The 13098-nt window shown below is 43.0% G+C and overlaps 2 protein-coding genes across 8 annotated transcripts in view; one reads left to right on the top strand and one right to left on the bottom strand.

Annotated features, from left to right (window-relative positions):
- Window positions 1-13098, bottom strand: part of TDRD9 (tudor domain containing 9) — a 106707-nt gene that overhangs the window by 92028 nt on the left and 1581 nt on the right. For 2 of the 7 annotated variants that reach the window (XM_072840110.1, XM_072840111.1), the window contains exon 1: window positions 12795-13061. The exons of 2 other annotated variants lie outside the window; for them this stretch is intronic. In XM_072840110.1, coding sequence (XP_072696211.1) covers window positions 12795-12994 — 200 coding nt within the window. In that variant the 5' untranslated portion in view covers window positions 12995-13061. Of the gene's footprint in view, window positions 1-12794; window positions 13069-13098 lie in introns of those variants that run through there. 3 more of the 7 variants (XM_072840116.1, XM_072840114.1, XM_072840112.1) reach the window with 3 other exon arrangements.
- RD3L (RD3 like) lies at window positions 2579-4800 on the top strand. The gene is made up of 4 exons (XM_072837769.1): window positions 2579-2775; window positions 2966-3066; window positions 3454-3759; window positions 4128-4800. Exons 3-4 carry the CDS (start codon window positions 3461-3463, stop codon window positions 4423-4425), a joined length of 597 nt encoding a protein of 198 aa, XP_072693870.1. The 5' UTR covers window positions 2579-2775; window positions 2966-3066; window positions 3454-3460; the 3' UTR covers window positions 4426-4800.

Below are 13098 nucleotides of genomic sequence, written 5' to 3'. Positions count from 1 at the left end.
AACACCATATGAGAACGCCCTGATGGAAACATATCAAAGTCTCCCTGGCTCCCCAGTATGCCCTCAAGTTCCCCAGATGTTGTCTTCCCAAACTTATTTTCTTATGTGCTTCCTTGCGCATCTTAAAAATTTACATACAAACACACACTATGAATGCTACAGTCCTATTTCACTCCAAGTCTTAGAAAACTGTGTACCATTCAGCTAACAAGATGCAGCCCAGAAAATCAAGATAATGACCAAAAGAGAAACTCATTGGTTTCATAGTTTTAGTTTCATGTCTTCCACACAAAATATCCTAACGTTGCAATTCATTAGAAACAACTCATTTATTCAACTTACTAAAATGTTTACTAAAATCCAAGTTAGGGACACCCGAGTGGCTCAGCAGTTTACCTTCAGCCCAGGGCGTGATCCTGGAGACCTGGGATCGAGTCCCACGTCAGGCTCCCTGCATGGAGCCTGCTTCTCCCTCTGCCTATGTCTCTGCCTCTCTCTCTCTGTCTCTCATGAATAAATAAATATTTTTTTAAAAATCCAAATTAACCTGATTATAGCCTAATAAACATGGAGGATTAACACAAAGGTACTTTCTTACCCTGATCTCCAAATATCTACTTTCTCCATCTACATGGTAGTAAAAGCACAACTGGAATACTTAGGCTCTATGTCAAACAGTCTCAGGAGCTAGGACAGAATAAATACATTTGATAGCAACACCAGTAGCATACCCTGAGTGCTAGAAACACAAGTTTACACAAGTAACACACTAGAGGATGGCGTGCTGAATGTAAGCTGACTGGTAAGAAAAGCTCTGCGACGGCTGGACCAGAGCAGTGGTCACAATGACAAGACAGGTGCTAACTAAGTGTCCTGGGGGAGGGAGACTATCTTCGAGCAGCTCTTTGTGTACTAGCTCACTGATCTTCAAATCTCCAAAAGGACACTCCTTCCCCAAAAAAGGCTTTCTTCCCTGCCGTCCCCATAGAAATGGGGGAGGCCTACAGTGGATTAAACCACCCCAGTAATCTGATCAGTCTACTGGACAAGTCATGTGCTCCTACTGTCTTCCCACTGGAAGGTCCTCTCCCCAAGGACAGACTAAGTCTGTCGTGTGCACCACTGCACCCCCAGTCCCCAGCCAGCATCAGGACACCACATAATCCACAAACATCTGCTGAGGTGACTGAAAGCCAGCAATTCCAATGGAGGGCAGAGCAGAATCTAAACAGAAGGGAGAAAGAGAACAAGAACAGAGACCAATCTTTCTACAAGTTCTAACAAATAGTACAGCCAAGGAAAACATGCTGATGTTTTCCCTAAGAAAAACATTAGATGGTATTTCAACTGGGCCCTAGAAAAGAGAGTTATGATGTAGATAAATGGAAAAGAGAAAGAATAAATACCTCAAAAGACAGAGCCAGTGTGAGACAAGTGTCAGGGCCATCAGGCCTGCCTGAAACAAGACATACTCCAGGGGAGAGTGAGAGGGAAAGTGGTAGGAAGGGATAACACAAGACTGTGGAGGGCCTTGGAAAGAAATATAGTTTACGTTCCACACCCAATATATTGGATGTTATTATCTCAGAGGCAAAAAAAATAAAAATTAAAGCAATAACAAGGTGGTAAAGGGAGAAGTGTCAGGATTCATTGTAACTTTAGCAGAAAATCTGGTAGGACATTTCTGTCATGATGAACTTTCCATTCCTCTCCTTTTCATACTACACACAATGTAATGTGAAAACCCTCCCGTTGAAGACAATGAATGCTGACATGGGGCTTTTTCTCACACACAAGCAATAAGAGCTGCAGGCTGACCATACACATCACTCCTTATCATGCATGACATGCAGGGCTGATGTAAGCCATGTCTAATCTTTATGGTTCATTTGCAGGAAAAAGCAACAGAAAAAAATAAATGTTATAAAAGGAAAAGCCACTAGGTAGTCATCTAACACAGAACCGGAGAGTAAAAGACCTGTCCGCTCTTGAGCCAAAGACACACAACAGCTGAACAAAAACAGCACGATAAAGAGCATTATGCATTGGTACTCGCCCCAACAGTAAGTATGAGTCTCATCTTCAGTTCCAAAAAAAAAAAAAAAAAAAAAAAAAAAAAAAAAAAACTATAATTACTTTTTTTATATATATAATTACCTTCTTTAATGAATTAGAAAATTTTGTTTTCATCTTTATATATTCTATTTTTCTCAACCTTAATCCATTTTTGCTATGTTTTTAAGGAAATCATAAAGCATATTTTAGAGTTACCTACCTAAGCATTTACATCCTCTGGCAATACAACTTGCTTAAATATACAAATGTAACTACTATTTTAAAAGAGAATGAATACAGAAAACCTTTACTAAATACTTCGTATGACAGATATCAGCATTCTCTATTTTCCTCAAACATAAAAAATTTTCTCAGAATGGATATTTTGCAAATCATCAAGACTGATCTGTTTTTCCAGCTTTCATTGGAGGGGACAGTGACCTGGCTTCTAGATGGCCTGAAAGTTAAGCTGAAGAATAAAAGCAGTGTGGTTATTTTTAGAGCTCTACAGGCATAAAAATACAGCACTAAACTGTGACCTACAGCTATGCACAGCAGAGCATCACACCATGCGACAGTCTTCACCGTAGCTGGGAGCACATCCGTGGTGCCTCACACTATCGTTCTCATTTCATCACCAAAGTCAGTCTGAGTGCATTTAGGACCAGAAGCCCATTGCTGCCGGCATCTTTTTCAAATAGACTGAGCAACATTCAGAAGGTAGACCATTATATAATTTGTGAAGATTAAATAGTAAGTTATTTTTGTCATTTTTTCTAGCTTACTTACAAGGTGAATTAATGAGCATTCTCTCTAAATGAAGACATCACAACCTCATTCCTAACATAGAAACTTATTTCAAATACAGTTTCAGTGGGTAAATAATAAGGCGGCTTATTCCTTCCAACAGAGGATATATCCGGGAGAACCTATGCCCAAGTAAAATACAGCTTCATCACTAATTCAAGCAAACTCTTTGGCAACAACACATCGGATTCATCGACTTACCAGGTACGCTTTACACCTTTTCTACACAAAACCTAAGTCAAAAGTATGTTTATAGATAGCACTCCCTATACGTTAATATTTTAAAGCCTCCTAAGAACTTTTAATAGCAAGTATTAATGTTATTTTTCACACAATGTTCAGTCTGGAGATTATCTCTGACTTTGTATGTTTCGTTTCTGCTTAGCTACATAAACATTTTCAAACCTTGGTTTTTGGTACTGACCTACTTAGAAAATGAAAAGCTTTAATCCATGCTCTAATCTTATTCTGACCTGCATATCTAACCAGTGAAAAACTCATGCACTTTTCTAGCAAATTTGTTGTAAAGAAACATATTTGCTCATCAGGACCACATTTTATGCAAATAAACAAGTGAGAATATTTCCATAGGCTAAAAATGCCACTTTTTGGCTGGATGAAATGGCCAAAATATGATTCCTACAATCCCACACACTATCCTGGCTCCGATGTAGTGACAAAGACTCTGCTTCGGGAATTAAAGTGGCATCTGAAGGAGCGAGAGAGATTAATACAAGAGATCGAAAATGAGCAAAAAGTGAAAAAAACAGGTGTGGATTATAACTGGCTGAGAAACTATCAGAATCCCCACACAACCATCCCAGCTACTGAACAACGACAACTTGAAGTCCTTTGCTCACAAATTCAGCCTTGTCAAACTGGAACTATTCTCAGCAGGTAAAAATACTATGTTCTCTTTTGTGATATTTTGCTACTGTCAAGTCTAAGTTACTCATACATCTAGACTAGAAATTGTATTCTATCATATAAATTCTTTAATCATGTGTATCAAACCCAGCAACCAAAATCCCCAAGGATAGGCTGGACTAAAATATCCATTGACATCTTACTGGCTAGGAAATATTTTTAAATCACAATCAGAATCTCTTTACTAAAGAAGCATAATTTTAAATAAATGTGCAGATTACTCAAAAAGGTGAGCAACCACTATACAGGGTTACATTACTTAAGCTTGTATTTTTGGAGATAAACAGATGACAAAAGAAAATTTCTGAATTGAATATTCATTACTGGTTTCCCTGCAGATTTCGAGAAGTTTTAGCAGAAAATGATGTACTGCCATGGGAAATAGTCTACATCTTCAAGCAAGTTCTGAAAGATTTCCTAAATAGTACTGACAAAGGTAACCAACAAGAAGGCCCAGAAGAGTCAGGGAACACGGACTGTCCTATTCCTTCTGTGATTCCAGGTACAAGCTCCAGGAGTTCAGACAAAGATGAAATACCCACCATTTCCAGTTATGTGGACAAAACCACAAAGAACAGGTTCCCAGCATTCTCACATAGAATATGGAACCTACCATATTATTATCCATCAAGTTAAGTTACTTATAAATCAGAGCAGTTTTTATAGCCATCTTTAGAAGCAGAATTCTTAATATTAATACGAAAATGTAATGTAATGTAATTTCTCTGTTGCAAAGTCAGATGTTAAGTAGTTTTTAACTATGCATTCTGTGTTTAAAGTGCTCCTTTTTTATCCACTCTAAAAATGCAATGTTTTATTCAACTGTACACTTTTAACTAAAATGATTGCTAACATTTTGAAAAAAATGTTTGAAGTATTTTCTTATACCTCAAACACATCTCACAAGAACAAGTATGGACTGGACAAATTCTGTGTGAAAATTAGACATTAACCTTAACTTTTATTCTGAAAGGAAGCTATGTAGAGAATAAAATAAATGATTGATATGAATCTTACTTTTACAATAACACAGAACCCACTCCAAATCAGTCATTTTCAGTGGGGAGGGGGAAGATGGGCAGTGACAGAGGAAATAATGCCCAGTTGAAAGTCTAAGTAGTCCTTTCCTTCAACACTCAGATTTGTTACTAATAACGTTTTAATCTCGGTCTACATTATCACATAGATATCAGTGGGAAACAACAACAACAACAACAAGACTTGGTTCATTGAAAATAGCAAATATTCTGGGGCACCTAGGCAGCTCAGCAGTTAAGTGTCTGCCTTGGGCTTAGGGCATGATCCTGGAGTCCCAGGATCGAGTCCCATATGGGGCTCCCTGCATGGAGCCTGCTTCTCCCTCTGCCTGTGTCTCTCCTGCTCTCTGTGTCTCTCATGAATAAACAAAATCTTTTAAAAAAGAAAAAAAATATTCAAGACTAAAACTCAATACACACTCTAAAGAAACCTATCTGACTTTTTTCCTGGATTCTTGTGCAATATCTACACCATTCTGAATGGGGCCCAATTAAGTCTTTAATCCTGTCATACATGGTGTCAACCTGATCGGTGTTTCATAAGACAAAGTAAGTGGAAACCCAGCTCTAAGTGGATCTAAAAGACCTCTCACTCCTGTTCCCTTTTGATTGTTTTCATGAGCTATCTATGGCTCTTCAATCACCATAAAAGTCTTAGAGTGGAAACTATGTGAGGTAGAGCTAAGTGTCTCCAGAAGTGCATGATTGCTTACTGTGCAGTGAATACAGAACAAGAATTTTAGTATATTGCCCTAATGGTGAGAACAAAATTTGTTTTAAACGTGGAGTCTGTCTATGAAATGCACACTAGAACTGGCCACCTCACCATGTGGATTAGGAGATATAGACCAGAAGGATGCCCCAAACACTATTCTCCCTACAAGGCACCTCCATCAGCCACCACACGAAGTGACCAAGCCCACCACACTGTTGAGAGGCACCATTCTCTGTCCAGACAGGAAGAAGATGATTTTAAGTTCCTCTTGTCCAAAGCTTTCTGCAACTGAAGAAGATGCAGATAGTTACATGGCCCACTAGTCCAGGAGAACAGGAACCCTATGCTGCTCTAAGTCACCCATGATGTAATCAATTCCAGAACTAGACTCTAAAGGGGAATGGAAGAAATAAACTGCATTTTGGTATGCAAAGTCTCCATCTCTCACTTTGTTTTGGCAATATCCAAATAACCACGTTTCCTGTGAGAGCACTGGAGTATGTAATTTAAACTACAGTTGTTCCTAGAAAATCTACAAATCAAATAGATATTTTAACACAAATAATTTCCTGAATATTAACAGATCCCCATTCTGTATGTTGAACTGCCTATAGTACCTACAGTTGGCAAGAAGATTAAGGTAAAAAACATGGGGGGGGGCTGCAAATGGAGAATAATACTAGGAAAGCTTCAGGCATGTTTTATAGAGAGAAGCTATTGATGTAGGGGCTAAAAGCTTTAGCTAGGAGGGCACCTGGGTGGCTCAGCGGTTGAGCATCTGCCTTCAGCTTAAATGTGATCCTGGGGTCCCGGGATCAAGTCCCACCTCACGCTCCCCGCAGGGAGTCTGCTTCTCCCTCTGCCTATGTGTCTGCCTCTATGTGTCTCATGAATAAATAAAATCTTTTCAAAACATAAAAATAAAAGCTTTAGCTGGGAAATAGTGAGGTAGGTACATTAATCCACATAGAAATACTCTGCATATCTGCACATAATAAGCTCTCACAAGCTATCGTTATTAACCAGCCCAATCCATTTAACGATGCTAAAGTCGTTCTTCCACATGCCAGGCACTGTGAAAAGCACCGTGTATATTCCCTCACTCAATCCTTACCTTAAAAGTGGGTAGTATTATTCCCACTTGACAAATGAACACACAGCCTTGGACACATTCAATGTCTTGCCCAGTATCAGTGAACAAGAGGGCAAAGATTCAGGTCAGGCCCCCTGCATGCCTCCAGCCCTCCCTTGTCTTCTGAGCTCCAAATGCATACAGTCAATTGCCTACTTGACACCTCCTTTTGGATGCCCCCAGGCAACCAGAGTCATAGAGGTTTGTTTTTTAAAAGAACAAAAATCAAGAAAGGAACAAAGAATCAAAACACACATACACAAACAAAAAGCATAGCTCCTTAAACACAGCACTTCAGCTCAGTAAATGACACCACCACCAAGCCAGCCAATTCTAGAAACCAGAAATATCAAGATCATCCTGGATGGTGGAGGAGCCAAAAAATACCCCATAAACAAAAGACTTGGGGCACATGTTAAGTGCTTTAGAGGAGGAAGAAAACGTTGAAAGAGATTAGAGAGGCAGAGAGAGGAGGTGTGGGAGGACTCCCACAGCTGTGGCGGCCACAAGAGGCCTCTGTAAGAAGTAAACATCGAAACAGGGCCCAGAATGATGGGGGCAGTCATGGGAAGAAACTGGACTGGGAAGAAACTGGACAGGGAAGAGGGGGACTGCTCCAGGAAGAGGAGTAAATGCAGAAGCCCCAAGGGCAGAAATGAGCCCAGTGTCTTCAAAACACAGAAAAAAAAGCCAGTGTGGCCAGAGCGCAGATTAGGCAGATGCAAGACGGAAGAAGGTCTGGCAAGCCATGAGAGTCTATGCTTTAACCGCATTGCAATCTACTCACAGAAAGTTAGTTACACATCTACTCAAAGAACTTTAATAGGAGTAAATGTTTGCTCATTTGTTCATTCAACCGATGTTACCTGAGCCATCTATCTCACGTCAGGTATTCTAGGTGCTAGAATAAATTGTTGGGGGCAAGGATGGAAGCTAGGAGAATAAAAATAGAAGGCTTTTGCAATAATCCAGGAATGAGATAATGGTGGTTTATTTAGTCCAGGATGGTGAAAGTACAGTGAAGTGTACTCTTATTCTAGAAACATTGCCTTGATATTTTCATTTGCATTGATATAGTTGCCTTGATAGTCTCATTTGCACTGATTACACTTACTCATACACACACACACACACACACACTCACTCACCTCTTAGGGAAATCAACTATGGTCAAAGGAGTAAGGCTAAAAAAAAAAAAAAAAAAAGGAGTAAGGCTGATTTCATGATTCAGTCAAGGCAGGAAAGGACAAGGACTCCACTCTCATTTCTAGTATATCATAAGCACCCAAGAATTGGGATCTACCAAGGTGCTTCATTCACACAAACAAGTATCTGGGTTTCTACTGTATGTCAGGCCCTGCACTAGGAGGTGGAGATTCAGTGACAATCCATTCCCTCACAAAGTTGTTACATGGGTAAAACAACATAAGGCAATTCCTTTAAAAAAAAAAAAAAGATTTATTTTTATTTATTTATGATAGAGAGAGAGAGAGTGAGAGAGAGAGAAGCAGGCTCCATGCCTGGAGCCCGACACGGAACTCGATCCCGGGACTCCAGGATCGCGCCCTGGGCCAAAGGCAGGCGCAAAACCGCTGAGCCACCCAGGGATCCCCAACATAAGGCAATTCCATACAAGTACTGAGACAGGCACAGAAGGAATACTAGGAAAACAGCTGTTTACTTAAAGGGTTACAAGACTGGGCAGCCCCGGTGGCCCAGCGGTTTAGCACCACCTTCAGCCCAGGGCGTGACCCTGGAGACCCGGGATCGAGTCCATCAGGCTACCTGCAAAGAGCCTGCTTCTCCCTCTACCTGTGTCTCTGCCTCTCTCTCTGTCATGAATAAATAAAACCTTAAAAAAAAAAAAAAGAGGGTGACAAGATCACTCACTTGGTTTTCCTCAGAGCCTTCCAGCTGTTCCTTCTCACCGTCCTTTGTTCATTCCAGCTTGTCAACCTCTCAATGTTAAAGGGCTCCAAGCTTGGGTCCTTGGACCTCTTCTCTCTCAGCTTTCACCCCCTAGGATCCAGCACCCATAATGTGGGTGAGCTCATCGGTCTCAAAGCCTCTAACCCCCCAAACATCTGGCTCCAGCCAGGTTTCTTTCCTCAACTCCAGACTGCCTACGTTTACTGTTATCTACCAGTGTTGTCAGGTTAACGTGTTCAAATCAAACTCCTACTGTTTCACCATACACCAGCTCCTCTTGCAGCCTTGCCTTTCTCACTAGATGGTAACACGTTCCAGGGCCCCAGCCGGAAACCTTGGTGTCACCCCGGATTGTTTCCCCACTCAGGTTCTGTATCTGATCCAGCTACAAGGTCCTTGCCTTAGGAATGCACCCAAACTGCACTACCGATTACCATCTCCACTGCTACAGTCCTGGTCTAACCTATCACCCTCTCTCTTCCTGGATGATAGAATAATGAGCCTTCTCCAGAGAAACAAAACCAACAGGCCTTGTGTGCAGATACACAGAGAGAAAAGGGAGGAGGAGATTTAAAGAATTAGACCCGCTGTCTGGAAACCCAAAGAAAAGTTGCAGTCTGAGTCTGAACGGAGTGGCAGAACTCCTCCTTGCTTCAGGAGGTCAGTCTTCGCTCTAGCCAGGTCTTCAACTGATTTGGTAAGGCCCACCCACAATTTGGAAGGTAATGTGCTCTACTAAAAATCCCTCAACTTAATTTCATCCAAAAAGTATATTTACAGAAACCTCCAGAATCATGCTGAACCAAATACAGGTACGATGGCCCAGTCAAGCTGACACAGAAATGGTGATGTCATAGATTATATCAATAGACTCTTCCCTGATCTCCCTGTTTCTGCCATAGGCCCCCTTCAATCCATTCCACACGGCAGTGACTGTTACAGCCAGGGGTCACGTCACAGCTCTGCTCAGGACACGAGAGAGCCCTCCAACGGTTCCCCAGCGGCCTCAGATGAAGCAGCAAAGTCCTCTGTGATTTCAGAGACAGTTCTGGACCCAGCTCCATTCCCTCTCTGACCTTGCCTATTCTCTCTATGGCAGCCACTCCAATCCAGTGGCACATAGATACAGGACACTTTAATTAATGGTAAAATGATCTAGCAAATTAAATCTGTTAAACAGACAAAAAGGTCTTTAAAAAACACAGCCTTTGTGAGTGAACAGAAAATAAGAATCCTTGGAGAATGACACATACATACATGAACATCTGTGCAAAGCCCAGATACTGAAAAGCAACTCTGGAGTCAAACATCCATCCTACGTAATATAGTAACATGAGAAATGAGGGTAAGTTTCTTAACTTACCTGATCCTCGACTATAAAATGGGATTTCTCTGGTCTGTCAGGACTGAGACTTGTCCCACCTGTGTCCCCTGACACAATGCTCAACATGGCAGGCACTCAATTCACGTGACACATATTGAGAAGGAAAAACTGAATTAGGTAAAAGAAACTGGGTAAAAAATCACCAGATGTGATTATTTGAAGTGTTTATATAGGAAAGTTTTCCCTGGAACAAAGTATACTTTAAGGTGCTAAGGGGTCTCACATTTTCTATTTCTCACTCTTTTTTTTAAAAAAGATTTTACTTATTTATTCACGAGAGACACACAGAGAGAGGCAGAGACACAGGCAAAAGGGAGAGGCAGGCTCCATGCAGGGAGCCTGATGTGGGACTCGATCCCAGGTCTCCAGGACCACGCCCTGGGCTGAAAGTGGCACTAAACCGCTGAGCCACCCAGACTGCCCCTTACTTTTATTTAATACTAGTGGTCACTACTCACATGACTCAAAGTTGATTTAACGACTCTTGTGGACTGAACTCCAGAAGCTCAACGCAAGTATCTGAGCATCGCTGTGTGCCAGCCAGTGTAGTTGAGACTGGCTTTCAGGTCAGTTCACCCTAAATCAATCCCAACCGTACTAGTGTATTATTTTCTGTTGTTACCCTAACAAATCACCAAACTCAGAAATTCAGCAGCTCAAAACAACAAATTTATGATCTCACAGTTTCTCTAAATCAGAACTTCAGGTAGAACCAAACTAGATCCCCCGCTTAAGGTCCCATAAGGCTAAAATCAAGATGCTGGCTGGGTAGCTCAGTCGGCTAAGCCTTTGACTCGATTTCAACTCTGATCATGACTGAGCCTCGGGTCAAGCTCCATACTGATCATGGAGCCTGCTTAAGATTCTCTACTTCTGTCCCCCCACTATGCATCCCTCCCCCGAGACAGTCTCTCACTCTCTCTCTCTCAAGTAAATAAATAAAAAGTTGTTGGCAGGACTACATTCACTCCAAGAGGCTCCATTCTGGTTGTTAACCAAATTCAGCTCCTTTATGTTGTAGGATGGAGTTTCCCATTTCCCTAATAGCTGTCAGCTGGATCCCATCTTTGCTCCCAGTTGCCCACATTCTTCTCCTGCTTCCTTTTGGCCCAGTCTAGCAACAACTGGTCAAGTCCCTCTCATGTTTCAAATCCCTGGCTCCAGTCAGAAACGGTCTCTGGGGATCCCTGGGTGGCGCGGCGGTTTGGCGCCTGCCTTTGGCCCAGGGCGCGATCCTGGAGACCCGGGATCGAATCCCACATCGGGTTCCCGGTGCATGGAGCCTGCTTCTCCCTCTGCCTGTGTCTCTGCCTCTCTCTCTCTCTCTCTGTGTGACTATCATAAATAAAAATTAAAAAAAAAAATCTTTAAATAAAAAAAAAAAAAAAAAAAAAAAAAAAAAAAAAAAAAAAGAAACGGTCTCTGCTTTTAAAGTTCATGTTATTAGACAATCCAGGTAATCTCCCTATTTTAGGATCTGTAACCTAAAAAAAAGGATTTTGCTGGTATAATATAAGGTAGTCATGGGTTCCAGCGGTGTTCTTTGTTGAGGGGTGAATCATTCCACCTATCATGACTATTAATCACAGGAAGTTAGGCAAGCTACCTTACCACCCAAGTCTGTTTCCTTCAGATTTCTACAAAATCAAGAGAATGCCATCAATCTCAGTGGGTTATTTCAAGGACTCAGTAATACAGCTGTATTTGAGTGCCTACTACAAGGTAGAACCTCTGGTTACTAGGTATGTGGTAAGGTCCCAGGATGGGACTTCCCGAAGTACTACACATCAGGCTCAAAGCACTACACAGACAAGCAAGCCTCGGCATTATTTGCCTGTCTCTAGTCATCTACCTGTTTCTAGTTACCTACAAAAGTTGAAACGTTTACAGCAATTTTACAAAACCCTTTTGTATGCTAAATATGATAGTATTTTACTTTTAAGATTTTATTTATTTATTCATGGGGGGGGGGGCAGAGACACAGGCAGAGGGAGCAGCAGGCTCCATGCAGGGAGCCCAAAGTGGGACTGGATCCAGGGTCTCCAGGATCACATCCTGGGCTGAAGGCGACGCTAAACCGCTGAGCCACCCGGGCTGCCCTGTAGTATTTGAAATTTAGCTTGTGTTTTGTCTGTTCTTCATTCCGTTACTCTGAAATTTCATTTTTCATTAATTTTTCAAAGTCTTAGTCCACAATGGACTAGAAATTTTAAAAACTGGTCCTGTACGGTTATAAGGACATTTAAATCTGCACTTTCGGTTCCTGAAAAGTTCCAGAATTTACTTCCACTACCACAGTGAGTTCTTTTTTTTTTTTTTAATTTTTTTTTTTTTTATTTATTTATGATAGTCACAGAGAGAGAGAGAGGCAGAGACACAGGCAGAGGGAGAAGCAGGCTCCATGCACCGGGAGCCTGACGTGGGATTCGATCCCGGGTCTCCAGGATCGCGCCCTGGGCCAAAGGCAGGCGCCAAACCGCTGCGCCACCCAGGGATCCCCTACTTCCACTACCACAGTGAGTTCTTTAAAAGCAATTCTGCTCTGCCCCTTCCAAGCTGGGGAGAAGCATCAAAGGAAACGTTTGCCACAGCTTTACTCCTACTCGCCCAAACCTGGAAGCCAGCCCGTGGCCGTCCGCGCCCCCCAGCTGCTCTACAAGATGACGTCTACTAATGGACCCTGAGAAAGGGCCCCGAACCCTGGACTGGCTCTGGACTGGCCGGCCTGCGGGGGGCGGCGGGCGGGGGGACCGGCTCACGCGGCCTGGGGGAAGGCGCCCGCCTCGCGCACCCCCCGCCACGGCCTACCTCCTGGGCGCCGCCGCTGCCGCCGCCGGCTGGGCCTGGGCCGCGGGGCCGAACCTGGGGGCCGAGTCCCGGCGCTGCGCCTCGTCCCTGGCCGCCTCGGCCGGGAAGGCGGGCGGCGAGCCCAGCAACTCCACATCCGTCACGGTCTTGCCGATGGTGAACCAGTCGTTGATCTGGTCGAGGGTCAGCTTGCGCAGCATGTCGCCGGCCTGGCGTCGAGGCCGCCTCAACTGCCCCGCGGAGCGGCGGGAACAGACGACGCCGGGAACGCGACCTGGCGACGGCGGGAACGTGGTCCGGCCCC

Source organism: Canis lupus, chromosome 9 (genome assembly GCF_048164855.1).
Source record: "Canis lupus baileyi chromosome 9, mCanLup2.hap1, whole genome shotgun sequence".
Taxonomy (NCBI): Eukaryota; Metazoa; Chordata; class Mammalia; order Carnivora; family Canidae; genus Canis; species Canis lupus.
This window is presented reverse-complemented; position numbering and strand designations above follow the sequence as displayed.

Bases quoted from the DNA above. Each gene is read 5' to 3' on its own strand.
- RD3L (XM_072837769.1), top strand. From the start codon at position 3,461: ATGCCACTTTTTGGCTGGATGAAATGGCCAAAATATGATTCCTACAAT. The intron at 3,760-4,127 runs GTAAAAATACTA...GTTTCCCTGCAG, and splicing joins ACTGGAACTATTCTCAGCAG to ATTTCGAGAAGTTTTAGCAG.